Below are 21,581 nucleotides of genomic sequence, written 5' to 3' on the forward strand. Positions count from 1 at the left end.
AATGCTTTATTGCATGTATATGCCTGCCAGTTGACTTCCACCATTTGTATTGAGGCAGTGGTTATCTTACATACATCTTTGTATTTCTAATGTATGGTATAGAGCCAGAAACATGGTGGATTCTCAATAGATATTTATTGAATGAATGAATAAACTACTTTTACTGACTGGTGAAATGACCATAACCAGCTTGTACTTCTTGTGTTCATCACTTCTCAAACTGAGGAAACACCCGCTGTCCCTTCTCACAGAACTCCCTCAGAAGATTGGAGCCCACTTGCAATATGATAGGAGAGCTGTAAGAAGAGGTATAGAGCTTGAACTGTTTCTAGAAGCTACAGATCTAGTGATTTGTGTTCTGTAACTGTAACAAGGCTCTTGTGAATCTTAGAATCTTATTGTTTAAGCTTCCAGTCCTTCTGGAGACTGCAATCCTAAAATAGATAAACCGGACACACACTAATATGACAAAGGCCAAATAGATAAAATATAATAATATATAAAAATAATAATATTTAAAATGTGTTACAGATTAAATATAGGTCAAGGGTAAATTTCTATTTAGATTGTCTTTTTGCATCCTTTTAATTTTATTTATATATATTTAAATCTCAGACTTTTATTCATCTTAGTGGCCAAGTTAATCCCTAGAAGTAAATTGGGGCAGAGGACAGCAAGTAAATTTGGTCATCACTAATATTGTGTAACAATCTGAAAGTCCTAAATGAATTCTTATCCTTTTAAGTACCTGCTACTTAATATAAAAAGGTGACTTCACCAAAAATATTTTGGCTTATATTTCTCCTTAGACCATCACCATAAGTCAATGACAAGGTGAGATTATACTTATTGTGCAAAATGTACCCTACGAAATGTTTCACTTTCTTCCTTAATATTAAATCTAATATCTAGGAAATATAGCAAGGATATAGTGGAAGTTGGGGAGTTGGAGACAATATGAACACAAAGAAAGAGAAGTGAAGGAAGCAAAAATGTGGAGAGAGGCGAAGGCAGGGAAATCAGTAGAAGGAGGCTGTGCGGAGAGAAAAGGGTAGCAAAGATAGAGAAGAGGCCTCAGCTACTAAAAGAAAGAAGTTACCACCCATTATATTTTTTGCTATAGTTAATAATTTTTTATATTTGTTTACCTTCTAATAACTGAGTTTTTTCCTCCTAGTGGTTTGGCAACCTGGTTACAATGGAATGGTGGAATGATATATGGCTCAATGAGGGTTTTGCAACATACATGGAACATATCTCTGTTAACATCACATATCCAGAGCTACAACTGGTAAGTCACAATTTTGTATGTCATACTGTATGCCCTAAGGAATCATTAATTTACTACTAAAATTTTTAGAGAATGACAAAGAGAACATAGCATTGAGTCATTGAATCTATGGTGTTTTGTTTTGTATAAGCAGGTTGTATTAGTTTGCTAGGGCTGCCATGACAAAATTCCACAGACTGGGTGGCTTAAACAACAGAAATTTATTTTCTCACGGTTCTGGAGGCTAGAACTATGGGATCAAGGTGTTGGCAGGTTTGATTTCTTCTGAAGCCTCTCTCCTTGGCTTACAGATGGCCACCTTCTCACTGTGTCCTCACATGGTCTTTCCTCTGTGCTCACACATCTCTGGTGTCTGAGTTTTTAAATGTCCTCTTCTTACACCAGTCAGAGTGGATGAGGGCCCACCCTAATGGCCTCATTTTAATTCAGTCCCCTCCTTTTAAAGGCACTATCTCCAAATACAATCTGGGGGCTAGGGCTTCAGCATATGAATGGGGTGGCAGGCACATAACACAGATGATAGAACTGGATGAGACACTGGAGGTTTTAGAGAGCAGTCAACATAAATCCCTCACCCTAAAGTTTGTGGATAGATAGTGAAAATAGCACAAATATACAGCTGTGTATGTGGGGTGAGAGGAAAGGATCACTGTCCATATACAATGATATAGGACAAAACAATGCCCATGGCTATAGATCCTGTGCAGAGTTGTTGGCATGTAATCTGAATTGAGCATGACTGGGGACACACTCCTCCAGAATTTCCAAAGGGTTAGTTAATTTCCCCAAAATGTGTGAAAATATTTCTTCAAACATGTCTTTTTTAATAGGCACAAGAGGGTCTGAACAGCACATATCAAGGTAGTTAGTAATGGATAATTAGCTCTTTGAGGTAGACATTTGGTCCAGTACAATTACAGACAGACACGGATTCAAAGTCAGTGTCTTCTTATTTGCTGTGTGCTGAATCTGTGGTTTAATCCCAAAGCTTCATACATTCTCACTTGTAAAATGTATATAATGCATCCCCCTTGCAGGGTGTTGAAAGGATTGCAGATGATAGATGTAAGATCCTAGCACACAGCACGTGTTCACTAAATGGGAACCTTAGTTTTATTTTTGTATCGAAGGGATTGGCTCATGGTAAATATTCAGGCAGCATCTGAGGGAATGTCGAATTTATACCTTTACAAAATAGAGAATTGGTGAAAGGGGAATATATAAGGGGAAAGAAACATCTTGTAAGAAATATTGAATACCTACTTCTGAGAATATCTTATAAAACCTATCGTGTTTCCTATTGCTTTGAGAATGTCAAATGGAAATTGAAAAAAAATTTCTCTCCTCTTTAGGATGACGATTTTCTGTACATGTGTTTTGAAGTAATTAAAAGAGATTCATTAAATTCATCCCATCCTATCTCCAATCAAGCAGAAACCTCTACTCAAATACAGGAAATGTTTGATGTTGTTTCCTATCAAAAGGTAGTAAATGCTGTGGACTAGTGGAAGCTCTGCTTTTGGGAGAAATATAATGAGGCCAGTACATCAACAGTTTAAGTTGTTGGTGCCAGGTTATTGCTACCTGTTTCACTTTTTATTTGCTGTTCACTTATCAGACATTACACATGTTCCATAAAATATAAGCTTCCTTTAAAAACATATACTACCTTTTCCTTTATCTTTTTTTTCTTTGCTTTTATTTGTAATTTAGGGAGCTTGTATTTTGAATATGCTCAAGGATTTTCTGAGTGAGGAGAAATTCAAGAAAGGAATTATTCACTACTTAAAGAAGTTCAGCTATAGAAATGCTAAGAATGATGATTTGTGGAGCAGCTTTTCAAATGTAAGTCCTCTGTTAAGTTATAGTAGACTGCTGTTAAGCCTAAAAAATGACAAGCTAATTATGAAGGTTTATAAATAGTTACATTGTCAGGCAACAATATTTGACCTCCTTCTCTTTGGTTTCCCTTTTATGGTTGACCCTACACTTTTGTCTTTTTTTCCAAATCTTTCATAACTTTGTAATTCCTTCATGTAACACCTGATCTTCTCTTCCCAAATTTAAGGTTGAACTCTACTTGCTCAAATGTATTTCCCAGCCTGTATTCTCTGTTGAGTGAAACACACCTCCTCCCTCATAGGAAGAAATCCTGTTCAGTCCCTGTCATGCCTCTGTTTCTAGTGCTCTTGCTACCTGAAGGGCTCTCTCTTCTTTCCAACAATTCAGGTGCTGTCCATCTTTTGAGATCTAGCTGAGATTTCACCTCCTCCTTACAGACAGCTCCAGCCCTCATTGATTTGCCTTTCTGCTGAATGCCTAGAAGTGCACTTATGAATCTGTTCCATCCAGTGACATTCTCTTTTATTGGTTTCCATTGGTTCAATAATAACAATGATAATAATAAACAAAATTTGCTTAAGAGAAAGAATCATGTCAGGCCCTTAGCATTCTATTGACCCTATAATCAGTTAATGATTGATTAAAGAACATATGGTCTCTCTGTCATTGGGATTCACGTAGTATAGTAGGTAAAACAGAGAAAACATGCAGTCAACTCAGATGATTCTAATAATTATTAAAATATTCTTAGATTTTCAAATGCAAGGACAATACTTTGTTATAGAAGTAATGAACTGGCAGAGCTTGTGCCTGCAGGTAGAAGAACCCTAAGTCATTGTACACGGAAGAGGTCCCCTCTCCTTTATAAGCACGTATGTCCCAGGGGCAGTAATAATATTGTTCAATATTTGTATAGCACTTCACAGTTTAAAAAGAAACTTCATGTGCATTATCTCATTTGATTTTTCTGTGCCCTTATTAAGTCTGGACCCTCAAGGTTTAACTTATGTGTGAGTTTGTGGTTAAAGAGACAAATACAGTAATTAAAATTTTTTTCAAAGTAGCTCAAACGTTTTACCCCCATTTCTTGAAAACCCTAAAGGGGATCAAATTACACGATCCTTTGTAATACTTATAAAGATTCTCCTTATCCATTTTCATCACCTCTTGCAGCTGATCCAGATGTTCTTTCTCCACAATTCTCCCTCAGGTTGTCAACAACAAGCCTTACGTTGCTTTTCTCTCCCCTCTCCTCCTCCCTCTCCTTTGCTATGATGTGTACTTGTGTATGTGTCTCTGTGTGTAGACATCAACCAAGCCTTTTTTCAGCAAGGAAGAATCTGTCTTTGGTGTGGGTAGTGGGTGTAAAGTGGACTAAAGGAGATATTTGGGCAATAATTACAGGATTCTTTTAGGTTAACTGTGAGCAATCTTATGTTAATTTTTGTCACTTCATGCTTATAACCATCTCAAGAAGGTAAGGTAGGCATTCTTACCCCATTTTTACAGATGGGAAAACTAATGCTAAGGGAGAGATTTGCTTAAGACCATAATGATGTAGTCATTTCTTAAAATCTGTCTTCTGACTCTAAGTCCAGTATTCATTCTTTCAATTACATCACAACTTCTTCCTAGTTATCAGGGAAGTCTCCCATCCAAACTTCCCCTAAAGGTCCTAAGTTCTAGGTGACCCCCTTCTGATGCCAAATGAAACTGTGGGGGACTTACCTGTTGGCTCAGTGGTTAAGAATCTGCCTGCCAGTGCAGGGGACATGGGTTACAGCCCTGGTCTGGGAAGATCCCACGTGCCACGGAGCAACTAAGCCCATGCGCCACAACTACTGAGCCTGTGCTCTAGAGCCCACGAGCCACAACTACTGAAGCCCAGAGTAGCCCCCGCTCACTGCAACTAGAGAAAGCCTGTGCATGGCAAAAAAGACCCAACACAGCCAAAAATAAAAAAAGAGACTGTGGTAGGAAAATGATAAATTCCTGAGAATACCTAACTCAGCATTGTGTCACATAACATCAATTATACATATAAAACAAAAAGAGTAAATTTTATGTATTCTTTAATGAATTGCTGTGCTTATTACCATGTTTAGATGAATTAAATTTTCATATATCCATGCTAATAAATGTCTGCATTCATGTCTAATATGCATATTCAGCCAACTATCAGTGTCCAAAATGGCAGTGCTCTTTTACTCTTGTTTTATAGGATTGTTTAGAAAGTGATTCTACATCTGGTGGATTTTGTTATTCCGATTCCAAGACAACAAGTAACACAGTAAGTAGAAAGAGACTTGTAGAGTAGAAGAGACTTGGCTCATCGCCTGGCCCAAAGTGAGTGTGTAAAGTCGCCCAACTGTCCCTTTAAATAACTGGAGAGAAGTAGAGACTCCACAGTTTTCCTTGAAACAAAGCTGCCTGAAGAAAGAATGCTCAGGCCATTTAGGGGGGTGACGCTGTTACTACTATATTTTTGTTGTTATAATTCAGCTTTCCCACAACCCCGCTGCTAGCTAAAAATATCTCAGCTCAAAATTCTTCTGAGTGGTTACTGCTGCACTGGCATCCTCTAGGCTCTGAAAAATGCCAAACCAAATCTGTTAAGTTTGGAAATAGAGTGAATGTCTTTCTTGAGGCCCTTTTTGTTTACTTCTGGGAAGTTATTGGAGCATTTTAGGAAAGAGAAAAGAAAATCATCATGGAAAAAAGAAAAGGCAAACTTTTTAAAAAGCATTATGGTAATCCCATCAATTATAGTTTCTAAAGGGAGATTCAGCATCACTCAGTGATCAGCAATACATACCAGAAGCTAAAAAGCTAGAGGTTTTGTTCTCCATTCCATATCCTTCTATTGATATAATATTGTTCTATTGGAATTTTTAAAAAGCTTCCCTAAAGAGAGACATTTCTTCTTAAGCCACTTCTCTGGATTCTGTCGTTAATAAAATGGAGAGTAGTTTTTTGTTTTTTGGTTTTATGGTGGGTTTTTTTTTTTTCTGTTTTGAAAGGGAGGCTTCAGTCTCAAGCCCTTCCTCTTGACCTTTCCTGCCCTGTGTTAACCCTCAAGCTCCCACACACGTCCCTGCTTCAGGTAATTTGCAGAGCAGCCCTGGGCAGCGTGGGGAGGGGCAGCATTCTAGTTTCCACATCGCTCCCCTGGGAGATTGCATCCAGAGTCCCCGCTTCCTGTCCCACCCATGTTTCCAGCGTCCAAGGAGGTCGAAGTTTCTCATCTCTCTCTGGCTTCTCTCCTCTGTCTTGAGTTACCAAAGTCACTTGTCATTTCAGCTCACCTTTCTGCGGGAAAATATGGAGGTGAAGCAGATGATGGCTACATGGACTCTGCAGAAAGGAATCCCCCTCGTGGTGGTTAACCGAGAAGGGAATTCACTCAGACTGCAGCAGGAGCGCTTTCTGAACGGTGTGTTCAAAGAGGATCCTGAATGGGGGGCCCTGCAGGAAAGGTGACTGCTTTCCTTCTGTCGGTCTAGTTTACCTCATCTCAGTTTGTTCGTGATCACATTAGCTTTCTTTCAGCTTCTCTGGCAATTTTATGGGGTGCTATTTCTACACAGGACTCAAAGGCCTAAACTAGCCTTGATATCAGCCCAGACTGCATTGTTGAGGGGCACATTCTTAGTAATCCTGGGCCCACCTTTAGAACCTCAGTTCTGATGCAGAAGGTCGTCGGTAATATTTCTAATATAATATACCCTGACTGTATACTAGACTTCTGGGCCCTAATAAATTGTGTGACTGGCCCATACCTAGGAAATGTTATGACAGCTATACACCTGATCAGAAAAGGCATTCCCTATTTGATAAATTAGATGCTAAGACCTTCCTCTCTCTTTTGTTTTTCAGTAAGAGACTATAAATGTAATGTCTTAAAACATGATGTTCTTGGTAATAATAAAAGCAAATCCAATTACCCACACTGTCATCTGTCCTGAGAAAACTTGTTAAAGGCTTTACTAAAATCAAGGTATATTGGGCTTCCCTGGTGGCGCAGTGGTTGGGAGTCCGCCTGCCGATGCAGGGGACGCGGGTTCGTGCCCCGGTCTGGGAGGGTCCCGCATGCCGTGGAGCGGCTGGGCCCGTGAGCTATGGCCGCTGGGCCTGCGCGTCTGGAGCCTGTGCTCCGCGACGGGAGAGGCCACGGCAGTGAGAGGCCCACGTACCACAAAAAAAAAAAAAAAAAAAAAAAAAAAAAAATCAAGGTGTACAACACTGTCCACCTTCCTCTGATCTATTAGCCCTATCAATAAGATGAATGAGGTTAAATTGAAATGAAATTAATCCAAGTGAATCCATGCTGGCTCTTTTGATTATTATTTTTTCCCAAGGATCTAGCTGTCTAATAACAGTTCTAGAATTTTTCTGAGAATCAGAAGCAAATTCAAAGCCTTTAACACATAGGATATACTGTTTTCCCTTTTTGTGTCATCAGATGTCTATTTCGATCCAACAGCAACTCTTATGCCATTTATCTTCCATTTCTGTGTATGTCCTTCTGAAGTCTGAACTTCAGAGAGCTTAAACAACTTGAAGCTTGGCAACACAGGCTGGAAAATTTAATGTTTGATTTACTATTGCAAAAACAGGACTCATAATTCTGTAACTTATCAAAATGTCAGCAGAGAGAGTTCAGTAGTGTGGTTGGCCCAGAATAACAAATATCTACTGCAATGATCTGTATTTTTCCTCTACCTGAAACAGTATTTAGATTACTCTTATAAAATTATTATCCTCTGATCCATGCTTATCCAAACTCATGAAATGCTACTCTTCCTCTCTTTATTCCCAGATATGTTTATCTGGAAAAATCTCTTTCTAGAGTCAAGATCCATCCAGGAATCTCGATCCATTAAGTCTTGGTGATATCTATGTGTCTATTTTTACCAATTTGTATAAATTTTTCAGTTGCTTTGTTAATTATCTGTACTCTCTGGATTAGCAGGTAGATTATCCCTTTTGACCCTTTATTAGATCGAGTCTGTGTCTGCTGTTTCTTTCACTATTTTATATTTTTCTGAAGACTACTGGGCACATTCTCAGTTACTATTCTTTCTCTTTTATACCTATTGGTATTTTCAATCATGTGATTTTACAGGATTACTATAGCTAATATGACTTACTGTGATAGATGAAATGAGTTCTAGAAGCTGCTAGAAAGTTAGTCAGAAAAAAATAGCCAATTTCAGTTATTTACCATAGTAGGGCCATTGAAAAGTAACTGAGGCCTTTTCCTCCAATCCATTCTGCTTCTCTGCTGTCTGGACTTGGCTGGTATGCAGATCCTGACACACTGCTGCAGGCACTTAGCAGTTGGGGGGTTGAATGTGGGTAGCTTTGTTGAACAAAAGGATTAAGTAGAAAATCATACTGGAGTAAGATCGTTACCTTGGAGGGCTTTACCTACAGCTTTGGTTCAGTTATTTGAATTAATATCAGGCTGTCATAAGTTTTGGAAATATGAAAGGAAGATTGATTTTTTTTTCTCTTACTTAGAAGAAAACAATCAGCAGAACTTGTTGTGGTATGATATTTGGACAGCAAATGGCACGGGTAATTGTGACAGTTCAACTAGGTATACATTGCTGCTCCTTCATAATCATTATGGAAGAACTTTTGCACACCCAAGGATCTGCTGGTCTTAGCCTATAAAATTTATGATGGTGTGAAGGATGAGTGATTAGGTGTCTTTTGCAGCCTATCCAAGTCTAATGATGTGAAAATTGAAATGGCCATTAATTTAGTCTGTAACAGTCTTTACTTTCTAACATAGGTACCTTTGGCATATCCCAGTGACCTATTCCACAAGTTCCTCTAATGCAATTCACAGACACGTTCTGAAATCAAAGACAGGTAATGAACTAACTAGCCAATAGCTGTTTTAATTCTGAAATTAAACATGTTCTGAGATATTTGGAGGAAAGATACTGTAAGTCAATCTGATAATGAATGATATATGTTTGAGGAAGTTCTTATTTTTCCATATATGTGTTACTAAAAGAACCCTTTAGCTAGAAAGTCTGAATTTTTTATTCAGTGGAAAGTTCTCTTGTGCTTCTAGCACTTAGAGATAGGTTTATATTTATATTAAGAAATGATGGCATCCTATCTTATGTCTTTTAATACATACTAGTTCAGTGGATAAAGGCATACACTCTGGAATTGATTCGCTCTGGATTCAAATCCTCATTCTGTCACATATTAGATGTGTGCCCTTAAGAAAATTTTTTAACTTCTTCTGAGTTTCAGTTTTCTCATCTTATTTTGAATGGGGATTAAGCCTCACAGAGCTTTTGAGAGAATATGGTAATGTTATTTTACCACCTAGTATAATGTCTGTCATATTAAAAATAATACAGCTTTAATTTCCCCTTTAAACACATCACTGAAATTTGAGAATGTTGCCATCATAATGTCGTGTTCAGCCTACAGTCCTTATTTTGCCCAAAATAAGGACTGGACAAATGGATCACCTATTTACATATACATATTTCAATGAGCAGTAAATAAACCTTGAGACAAGGCCACCAATAAATCAAGCCAAATTCCAGTCATGTTCATCATCTGGCTCACTGGGCCCTTGCATGCCTCTTAAACCTGCATAGACTGCTTTTGAGAACAAATTCGTCAGTCCTTTTCCTAGGAATTAGTTTATTTATTAATTTAATAAGGTCATCATCCCCAAATAAGCCATCCAGCAGACTATGAAAATAAGGATCATTGTTGAGTCTTCCAAAACTTTGTCTTCTCCTTTATTTATTAGTAATAGTATGGAGAAATAGTATGGAGACTAACACTTTTGGAGATGTTCCTGGTGTGCATGTCAATAAGGAAATACTTATACCAATTTTCTCCTCCTAGATACTCTGGATTTACCTGAGAAGACCAGTTGGGTAAAATTCAATGTGGATTCAAATGGCTACTACATTGTCCACTATGAGGGGCATGGATGGGACCAACTCATTACACTGCTGAATCAGAACCACACATTTCTCAGACCTAAGGACAGAATAAGTCTGATTCATGATGCATTTCAGCTAGTAAGGTAATGCAAAAATTCATCTGATTTCATAGGAAATAACTGCTTTATCACCAGATAAAGCAAACGTTCAGTATTAATCATTCACATGATATGGATATGAATGGAGGTCAAATACAGGCCGTTAGGCCACAGCTTACCCACTGATAAAGTATTTTGACCCATCCAGCATTTAAAAATTTAATCCAACATTTTAAAATATGGAGAAGTTTATGTAGAAATCCTGACTTCTGGAATCTCTTAAATAATGAGAAAATTTGGCAACTGTAGGCCTTCATTCCCACAGGGCAACCATACAGGAGTGTAGAGTGGGCAGATCTTCCTTTGGGCCAGGCCTACATTCTCCTATGTACCAAAGTCCTAAATGGTACACATGAGGGGCCTGCTTCACTCACTTATGGTGGACCCTCCAGGCATTTAAGCTTTTGACCTCAGATTTTAAATTTGTTTATGCTGGTAGCTTGCTGTTTCACCAAATACCAATGTAATCTGTTGGACAAAAGGTATAAATATGGTTATAACCTTTACAATTTTAAAATCTAGTACACAATCCATTCATTACTTTGCTCACATTGGGGAAGTCAGTATGAAATTGGTAGAAAAATGAAGGAGGAATTGACTGTTTATGTTTATTCCTCTTTTTACTTTCCTGGAAAGACAAAGTGTTTTCTTTCCTTTTTCCCATTTATCATCAACAGAATAATATGTAGAATAAATCACAAGGTCACCAATGGAAAAAAAATTGGGGATCAGGTGGTGTATTTTGCATTATGTAAGCTTTTCCTATTCTGAGAATTACTGTAATGTACTCACTTTATTCAGTGTGACATATTTTTTCCTTTCCGATCCTTATTTAGGTCAAATTACATAAAGGTAACCAGCAAGACATCTCTCAGACACAGCTTCTCTGTACAATAGAATTCCCTAGTTAGAAAAGTGAGAGGATTGAGAGCTTAATCCTCAGTCCCATAGGTCTCAGGAGCATCATAGTAGCATAGCTATCCTACGTCTGAGTGGATGCATGATAGACTAGCTGAGAAGTGGATTATCATTAGTTGAGGGAGGTTTGTCTGCTTAAAGGAGATACTCTGAGCAGATTGCAAAGAAGGTAGATTACAAATTTAAGACCAGGCAGAAGGAAGAATATTGACAACTCAGCAAATGAAAGCCAATCTTTCAAGTAGTTGCAAAGTCTTTTTTGCTGTTTCTAGCCTCTAAATTTATGTGTAGTGTAAATTTAGCAGAAGGAACCCTATAGTTACTGATGCATCAGTGGAAAGGCAATCATTTCTTTACTAGGTAGACTGGTTAATGAACTTCTGAGTACAAATTTTGGTTTAAAACTAATCAACTAAGTACTACCTCTTCACTTATTGTTTGACCTTTGATAAGCCATTTAACCTTTCTAAGCCTAAATTTTCTAGTCTTTAAAACTTTTCTTGTCTTTAAAACTCCAATAATAATAATGTCTATCATGCAGAGTTGTTTTGAGGATTGCTTAAGATAATGTAGATAAAGCACTAAGTACAGTAATAAATGCTCAATAAATGGTAGCTGTTAGCATTATTAGTATTATCTAATATAAATTGTTTAAAAGATCATGCATTGAATGGGAAGGTGAAGTGATAACATAGAAAAATGCATTTCAAATAATGTGAAATTGGAAAAAAAGCAGAATGTAAGCTTAGGTATTATTATGTTTGCAGTTACATGAAAAAAAATAAGCTAAAAGTGAGAGAAACAAAAACAGGAAGAAATATTCCAAAGTGCTATTAGTAAATATGTAAGGTAATGAAATTATGAGTTTTTCCCTTTAATTTCCAATTGTTTTGTAGTTTGTTTATATTACTTTTATAATAAAAGTAATTATATAAGAAAACAATTTAAACATCTCATAATAGGTCTAAATATTTTTACTTGCTACTTTGCTTTGGTGATATATATCTCTTCCTTCCCTTCTTTGTGCAATATCTATTTAAGAGTTAAAGGATGTAATCTGTGATCACATTTAGTTTAGAGACAGAATTTGACCCAGGAATGCATATTCATTTCAATTGGGTTTTCATACTTATTATTAAATATAATTTAAGACTTGGATCTCCTCTGAGTTGGGTGGAATTAAAATGACAACCATAATTTCCTTACAGGTAAATTATTTATTTCTTTAAGTCCAACACCATAAAAAGAAGCCCCAAATTGTTTCCTCGGGAATACAGTTTATTTCACAAAGGTACCATTTAGCTGAAACCTTATGTAAATAAGTAGATAGACTTTTTCCTGTTGGACTGAAGTATATGCTTATATGTGGGTTTAGTTTTTAAGCTAAACAGACATTCAGATAACGTTTTGTGCATTGATTGAAGCAGAGGGCAGGTAATGAGGGGCTGGTTTTTTATTAAATAATAACTTTATAAAAAGAAAAGGAGTCCCTCTTAAATGAATATTAAGATTAAAGTGTTTTAAAGTAGGTAAATATAAGAGTAAATAATGGCATTTGTCTAAGTAAAAAATAAATTAGACTGGGCTAAAAAGAAAAACAAGATTAATATAAAATGAGTTTTATGTGTTAAACATTCTTTTTAAAATTTTAACCCTAGAATATAATACCTAGTTTCTTCCTGTTACGGATCCTCTTAGTATACTTTATAGCATCTGAAAGGAAATAATATGTCACACTGAATAAAGTGAGTACATTACAGAAATTCTTAGAATAGGAAAAGCTTACAATGCATAATACTCCACCTGATCCTTAATATTTTTTCTGTTGGAGACCTTGTGACCTGATTTATTCTACATATTATTCTATTGATGATAAATGGGAAAAAGGAAAGAAAACACTTTGTCTTTCCAGGAAAGTCTAAAGAAGAATAAACATAAGCAGCCAATTCTTCCTTAATTTCTCTACCAGTTTCATATTGATTTCCCCAATGTGAGCAAAGTAATGAATGGATTGTGCACTAGATTTAAAATTTTAAAGGTTGTGACTATATTTGTACTTATCTACTGCACCATGTACTATGACACTTACACATGTGGGCAGGAATAGTGACATTTTGTGGATTTGTTTTTTAAAAAATATAGCAGACCATAAAATCATAGAGCATATGGTCCAGCCCTCTGTCTTCAGATGAAATGTTTGGAAAATTTACTGTTAAGTCTGTTTTAAAGCAGTATGTCATTGTGGCTGAGAAGAGTATAGTCACAACAAAAGTTGCTTGCTTTTAATGTCACTTCTTTCTAGTTTCAGTTCCCTCATTTTAGATGAGAATTTAAAATTTAAAAAACCCATAGGAGATAGGGCATTATATTAATGAAAAATTCAAAACAGATATCTTTGTTCTGGAATCTGTTTCCATATAAAACTATTATGCTTAATCTGGGAGTTGGATGCTGGCAAGAATGGTTTATAGATGCTTCAGGGACACAGGTCTTCTCAGAAACACATGTGAAAACCACTTTACAAAAGTGACAGTATAATGGTTTATTTCCTCTACAGAAGAGATCCTAATGTTTTGATATTCAGAATAATAGTTTTGTTGTTTGTTCTTCTCATTAAAGGAAAATGTAGAGAAGGCATATCACTTTAGAATCTAAATAGATTCTTTAAAAAAATGAAAATCCTTGTTTGGACCCACTCAGAATAAGTGCTGCTTCTCTGTTAGGCTCTAGGAGGGACATCAAAGAAATAAAAGACATGGCACCTGTCCTCAAAGTTCCAAATGTGCTTGGAGGAACAAGTCAGACCCACAAATTAGGCAATTAGAGAATGACAAATATATGAAAATTTGATATTATTTGGTACTAAACATTAATATTAGCTAATATTTATTTCGTTTTCATTTACAAAGCTCTTATTTGTGTTAGACATTAGTCTAAGCACTTTACCTATATTAACTCATTTAACCTTACAACAGAGGACTAAAGTAGATACTCTTTACTATCCCCATTGTATTGGGGAAGCAGCTGAAGCCCAGAGAGGTTAATTTGCCCAAGTCAGTGGCAGAACAAGGATTTAAACCAAATGGCCTGAATATAATGAACTGCTTCTGTTATTGCTCTCTATATCATATTTGTTTTACTATTTAAAATGTTAAGAACTGTAAGATATGCACAAACCACTGACATTTGTTTTATACCTCAGTGCAGGAAGGTTGACTCTAGACAAAGCCCTTGACCTGACTCGCTATCTCCAACATGAAACAAGCATCCCTGCACTTCTCAAAGGCCTGGAATACCTAGAATTATTTTACCACATCATGGAAAGAAAGAATGTTTCAGATGTCACTGAAAATCTCAAGGTTTGTGTTTCTTTCAGAAAATTCATTAAGTAAAATACACAGTGCCTGGAGGATCAGTGAGACTTGTTCTGTTTTGTGTGAACTCTTGGGGTTAAATCTTGATGAATCTGAGGAAACTGGCTGATAGCACAGTCAACACTTAAGCACCTAATAGTTAGATGTCCCTCGTTCCTTGTCATCACCATCCTAAGAGGTAGGTGCCAGGATCATAAGCAAAACATCCCTCCTAAGGTGATTTTATCTTATATCACTTGGTATTCCCACCTCAGATAGGAAATTAAATTGTACTTCTTTTTTTTTTAACATCTTTATTGGATTATAATTGCTTTACAATGGTGCCTTAGTTTCTGCTTTATAACAAAGTGAATCAGCTATACATATACATATATCCCCATATCTCTTCCCTCTTGCGTCTCCCTCCCTCCCACCCTCCCTATCCCACCCCTCTAGGTGGTCACAAAGCACCAAGCTTAAATTGTACTTCTAATGGAGAAACTAACTCTGGTAGGTGGAGGCCAGAAAAAGAGAAGCAAAATATAGAGATAAGTAGTTCTATGCTTTGGGAAAGGTTCATGCAGACAGTTTAGAGTTGAACCCTTTGGATGGGTGAGTGACAGCTGGGTTAAGAACTAAACTTAGCCTTTCTGTAAACCATCCTATGCTTTCTGCAGCATTACCTTCTCCAGTATTTTAAGCCAGTGATTGACATGCAAAGCTGGCGCGACGAGGGCTCCGTCTGGGACAGAAGGCTTCGTTCGGCTCTCTTGAAGCTGGCCTGTTATTTGAACCATGCTCCTTGCATCCAGAAGGCAACTGAACTCTTCTCTCAGTGGATGGAATCCAGTGGAAAATTAAAGTAGATCTGGACTTCTGTTCTTTTCTTTGTTCTTTTCACATTTTTTTTTTTTTTTTTTTTGCGGTACGCGAGCCTCTCACTGTTGTGGCCTCTCCCGTTGCGGAGCACAGGCTCTGGACGTGCAGGCTCAGTGGCCATGGCTCACGGGCCCAGCCGCTCCGCGGCATGTGGGATCTTCCCGGACTGGGGCACGAACCCACGTCCCCTGCATCGGCAGGAGGACTCTCAACCAGTGCGCCACCAGGGAAACCCTGTTCCTTTCACTTTGATGTAAAAGTCTTTGATCATGCAAGACATTAGATCTAAAACCTTTTAGTGAGGATAGAAAAAAAAAAAAACATGCTGGGAATTACATACCCTTGTTTCATGCTCCCACATAGCAAGTGCTGGATAGATTTTGTGGGAAGTGAGGTTTAAGTCCCTGTAGGGGAGAGCTAATAAACATTAGCATGGTACCAGAAAGATGGCCAGAGGGTGGAGGCCGGCAGGGCGGCTGCCCAATCTCCAAGAGTAATGCCTTTTAAAGGTAAAAAGCAATGTGAAATGTTTATGCAATCCAAACACCAGTGATCAGTTGATGAAACTAAAAAAAAAAGGGGGGGGAGCGTGCCTTTTTTAAATGTATTTACTTCTTCATTAACCAATTAACCAATACCACACCCCAGCCTTAGCCCCAAGTTTCAACTTCAATAGGAAACTGATGATTTGGGCCATCTAAAGGATGTGTATGGTGGCGAAATTGATTCCAGTGGTGGTTGTAATCAAGTAGATGCCTGGTGATCAAAAGGATTATGTTGCAGTTTAGTTTAGCAGCTGCAACCCATAAGTACTGAAAGACGCCACGATCTTTTCAATGTAAGCCTTGATTTCTGTCCAACACATGATTTTATATTGTTGCTATTAAAACTCTAACTCTCCAGTTGGATGTTTTGAGAAATCAAGTCTGTATATGAATTAAGGAAAATTCCTTTTTATAATAGAAAAAATAATTCACAACTTTAGTACCATGTAAAGCAATGGTGTCAATTTTCCCTCTGCCAAATTGTTATGAAATGCTATTATAATTTATCTCCACATAACTAAATCTCAGTGAGCTTTTTGAAATCTTTTCTTGAATTCTTCTTTAAAAAAAAGTAATTCATTTTCTTCTTTTTGGACTTTTTCACTCTTTGGGATTTAGGCTTAAAATCAGTTTCAGAACAAAAATTTCTTTTAGCTATATCTTTCTCTTCTTTTTGTTCATGTTTAAATGAACTGTATGAGTAAGGCTAAAATATAAACATCTGTTGCCCTATAACACAACAGAATATTATTCTGTCTTTCTGCTAGTTATAAGAGGGATGATCTTACCTGCAGTGACTCAAGTCCAGTAGATACAACGGTTCAACTTGTTGAATAGGATGCTATGCCTATGAAAAATTTCTGGGTAAATCTCATTTAAGCTTGTAATCAAGAACACATAATCATATATTGTAGGTTTCTTTTTTCTGAACTTCAAGAGCACTAGTATTAATCCTAAAGGGGAATTTCCTTTTATTGATTAATTGATTACTTCATTCTTGAATTCAAAATAAAATGCTTTGCCTGTTGCCTATGTGCCAGGCACTGCATTTGGTGCTAAGAATAAACTAGTGAACAAAGCAACTATGTGTTCTACCTTCAAGGAACTTACAATTTATTTGTTACCAATTTTTATAAATTTGTACAGTAAAACACACTAAAACAAAATAACGTGGAATGTAATTTAATTACCTTTTGTTTTATGATTCAAAGTCTCTTGGGATATTTAAATACATATAGTACAGTGGAAATAGCACAGTATTAGAACCATAGGTCTAAATCCCATCTCCAAAAAGGCTAGTATGTCAGCTTGGTGCACGTTACTTAACATTTCCAAGCTTTATTTCCACTTTTTAAAAATTAGCATAATTTTTCTATCTCACTGGGTAGCTTTGACAGTTAAATAAGTTGTATAGAGACTAGTACAATCTTATGGTCCCTGCATGATAAATACAAATTTCCTGTCCCATCCCTACTTCTCTGTGTTTTGGTTATTCCACACCATCAATATGAATATCATTTATTATTGATCTAATGATATTTGGAATTAAAAATCATAACCAAATTAAAATCAAAACTAGTTAGTATCCTATAGGACAATAAAACCCCCAAACCATGGTGTCTTCTTTAGGTGGACAGAAACTAATAATATTGCATCTTATCAGTTTTACAGAATTATAAAATGACTGAACTCTAAACAGCTGCGCTAAAATATAATTCTCTACACCTAGAGAGTCAGATAACCCTCAGACAGGCTAGAACATACTCCTAGTGTGACATTAAAGCAGCAGGTAATAATCTTTATAAAAAAATCATATAGCACCAATATATGCTATTTAATGATAGAATTCTATATAAACGAGTGCATTTATATTTCAGAAATCACCTTTTTATTTATTCATTCCATCAACTTTCTGTTTTCAGCTCCAAGTAGTTTACATTTTTATGATTATTATCCTTGTTAACATTTTATCATCAGGAGGAAAAAAAACCAGAAATAATTTGCAAAGTAGAATTACATAAAATATTTTTTTTTAAATTTGCCAGAAAAAAAGGTTTAATATGCTAGGTACTGGAAATAACTCAGGGGTGATTCTGTTATAGCAATTTAAAATCATAATAAGAAAAAAAGAATTTTTTCTTTCATAGAAGTTTTTTTTCACTTTTGTGCTTAATATTACAGTATCCCAACAGATGTTTTAAAGATTGTGTACTCCGTGGGTGCTCAAACAACAGCAGGATGGAATTACCTTTTAGAGCAATACAAACTGTCATTGTCAGGTGCTGAAAAAAACAAAATTCTGTATGCATTGTCAACCAGCAAACATCAGGAAAAGTTAATGAAGTAAGTGAATTTAACTAAATTGTTAAAAGTAAACTTACACATATTCAGGGAAGATACTAAAATTTCAGCCACCAATTTCAAAGGCATATAATACTAACTGAATCAGAATTTGAACCGCTTTGACCTTACTTCCAAAAATATATATTGACAAAATGCAAAACAGATATTCCTTAGTTATTAACATGTGATTGATAGTAAACAAATAGCTATGTTTTACTTTCAGAACCTTGGCAGAAAATTATTGTACAAAATACAAGATGCTAATCATCTTGTATTTTAAGATGCTAATATAAGATGTATATAAGATGCTAATCAAAGTTCTTTGAAATAATAAGTGAATAAAATTACTTCTAGAAAAAAGTAAAAGTTTAATTGGAATAGTAAAAGTATTAGCCAGTAGAGACTTTATTACTGTTTTTGGTACATCACACTTTCGTCATGCCTCTTTCTCTCTGATTCTTCTAATATACTGATAGCCTGAGTTAATTTCCATTGTAAAACACAAACCATGAAAAATTAAGTGATTTTTATTTCTTCAGGTTAATTGAACTAGGAATGGAAGGAAAGGTTATCAAGACACAGGACTTGGCAGCTCTTCTTCATGCAATTGCCAGAAATCCAAAGGGGCAGCAATTAGCCTGGAATTTTGTAAAAGAAAATTGGATCCATCTCCTTAAAAAGTTGGTATTTGTTTACATCCAGTGTGTGTTCTTCCACCCAGGTATCTCAGTTGCCTAAAACCATGTATAACCAAATGATCCCAGTGATACCATTTTTACTCAAATAGTTTGATGAAGTCTGTCAATTTTAAAACTCACTAGCCCAAATTGTCCTGTCCAGGTATAAGTGAGAGGAATGAAATAAAGGGAATGGGAAACAGATTCTCTTACTCAGCCCAGGCAATGAAGAATTGCTGGGAACAAGTAAGAGCTGAGTTAAATCCAGTCATCAGCCCCATCCCCCCATTCCCTTCTGGCTCTCTCCCCAACCCTGAAGAATACATTGAAGCCATATATAGTACATCAAACACTGGGCGGGGGGGAAACTTCAGGAATTCTGAAGAGAAATAATCCCTATTTCCAGTTCCCCTGGGGAGGTGGCACAGTGGAGAGCTTGGAGTAGCTAAAAGAAATTCAATCAGAAATGTTTTGGGAGCTCCCCTCCAAAACTGGATAGGTTATGAGTCTTTTCTGGGGTTTCAACTTTGGGGAAAACTAGAGCTCACTCAGTATGCTCCTGAACCTAGAAGAGTCCCAGAAAAACCAACAATGATTAGATACCATTGGAATGTACAGGATGGCATTGCTTTCTCTCACAGCAAACCTCCTGCTAAGTGCTCAGCCATTCCTCATCCAAATCCAAAATGTCACTTATTAACTATATGGAAAATACCCTGAATGAAAGAGCTGTGCAATTTGCTCTGTTTATCTTTGTATCAGTTAGCATCTCTGATGTCAGTCATCCTCAGTTCCTCTTCCCTATCATTTCTTAGCCATAAAGGACTCAGAGTCCTCACAGATAGCTTTTTGTCAGTAAAAAGCACATTTCTACCCCACTCCTGGACCTTCAAGGGGTTGACATCTACATGAGACTGAATAGTTAAAAAACTGCTTTTTTAAAATGTCTTTCCTTAAAGACCTTACTGGAATCATTGGTTTGGTTGTTTGCATGACTGTCTGTCCCCTCCTGAAATGGTCAGACTTTTCTGCAATGCTGTAGATTTATTTCATAACTGGAAATTATCCTCCTGCCCAACCATGGTGCACAGTCCAGACTTGGGACTATTTCTGAGATGTATCTATGCTCTGCTTTACAGCATGAATCTCTTTGACCTGTGGTACAAATTCTCTATATAAGACACTGGGGTAAAGGATGCCATCTGTGGCTTTGAATGAGAGTTCAATGAACAATGCCCAATAAACATAATGTATAAACACAGTGGTGTCCAAAATGAGGTGGGGAAGTATGTAAGACAATGCCCTACAGTGCAAGAAGAAAATAATACTACATGTATTATTTGTTATCTTATGCTCTTAAATTCTCTTTTTTACCTTTAACATAGTACATGCATATAATTCATAAATAAAAATATGTATATTGAGAAATTCTTGGTCAAAAAATATTTACTGATGAGTGTATAATCAAAAATGTAGAGAATGCTGCTTTAAATATAAACTTAAATTTAAACATAAACATTGGTCATATTTCCTAAAAGAAGCTTTATTTACATTTTAATCTTATGGTCAAATTTGATAAATTTCATAGCTTTCAGATTTTACTGGATGAATATGAGTTATTCTTGTGGTAATTAATAGTATCCATTGCAAGGCACAAATTTATCATATAGTTATTAATGTTATATATTTTAAATATATAGCATGTTATAAACATAAGGTCATTATTTCTATTACTTAAATCTATGAGGTTCCTTTTATTTTCAGATTTGAGTTGGGCTCATTTCCCATAAGAATGATCATCTCTGGCACAACATCTCACTTTTCTTCCAAGGATGAGTTGCAAGAGGTTTGTGACTCTATATTGCTAACAATTTAAAAATAAATGTTCAAGCTGTAGAATTGAAAGTAAACTTAGATGCAATCTGGTTTGAAGTTGTTATTTTATTAAAAGAAAATAAGCTGTTTGTCCAATGTCACATAGCAAGTAAATGGAAGGGATAAGACTAATGTTCATAGCATTCAAGATGGAAATTATACTTGAGGGATGAGTCTTTTTGTATTATTTCATTCATATTGTATCATCACTCGAGTGATTATATTGAAATTTGGAAGAGTGCATAAAGGTCTTTTTAACAAAGTTACTCTTTTTGGTAATTCTACTTTTTAAAAAAAAAGCATTCTAGTGTTTTACATCTTCTTTCCACAATAAATCTCAAATTTATTTACTTTACAAGCAAATTCAGAATTCTAGTACTTAAATCTCAGATCACTGCTTACTCTATGACTTGGCTCAATCTCTTTTTTTGGAGCACAGGCTCCGGACGCACAGGCTCAGCGGCCATGGCTCACGGGCCCAGCCGCTCCGCGGCATGTGGAATCTTCCCAGACCGGGGCATGAACCCGTGTCCCCTGCATCAGCAGGCAGACTCTCAACCACTGCGCCACCAGGGAAGCCCTTGGCTCAATCTCTTAACTTCTTTACCCACAGTGTGTTCACTTGTAAGATTTGTCATTCCTGTCTTATTTTATCTATTGTTTGAAGGTAAAGTGAAATAATAATTATGCCCAAAAAAGAGAAGAAGAAAATAACCTTTCAGAGATTGGCAAAGAAATGCTTGCGCCTGTGTTTGTGTAATTTATATATAA

General features: G+C 36.4%; 1 protein-coding gene across 1 annotated transcript in view; it reads left to right on the forward strand.

Annotated features, from left to right (window-relative positions):
* Positions 1 to 21,581, forward strand: part of ERAP2 (endoplasmic reticulum aminopeptidase 2) — a 39,862-nt gene that overhangs the window by 16,372 nt on the left and 1,909 nt on the right. The window contains exons 7-18 of the mRNA XM_081230834.1: positions 1,178 to 1,291; positions 2,644 to 2,775; positions 3,005 to 3,136; positions 5,355 to 5,423; positions 6,434 to 6,609; positions 8,934 to 9,013; positions 10,022 to 10,205; positions 14,341 to 14,497; positions 15,169 to 15,353; positions 18,097 to 18,258; positions 18,798 to 18,938; positions 20,700 to 20,781. Of these exons, the coding sequence (XP_081086960.1) occupies positions 1,178 to 1,291; positions 2,644 to 2,775; positions 3,005 to 3,136; positions 5,355 to 5,423; positions 6,434 to 6,609; positions 8,934 to 9,013; positions 10,022 to 10,205; positions 14,341 to 14,497; positions 15,169 to 15,353; positions 18,097 to 18,258; positions 18,798 to 18,938; positions 20,700 to 20,781 (1,614 nt within the window). The remainder of the gene's footprint in view (positions 1 to 1,177; positions 1,292 to 2,643; positions 2,776 to 3,004; positions 3,137 to 5,354; positions 5,424 to 6,433; positions 6,610 to 8,933; positions 9,014 to 10,021; positions 10,206 to 14,340; positions 14,498 to 15,168; positions 15,354 to 18,096; positions 18,259 to 18,797; positions 18,939 to 20,699; positions 20,782 to 21,581) is intronic.

Source organism: Mesoplodon bidens (assembly GCF_964165515.1).
Source record: "Mesoplodon bidens genome assembly, chromosome: 4".
In the NCBI taxonomy this organism is placed as follows: Eukaryota; Metazoa; Chordata; class Mammalia; order Artiodactyla; family Ziphiidae; genus Mesoplodon; species Mesoplodon bidens.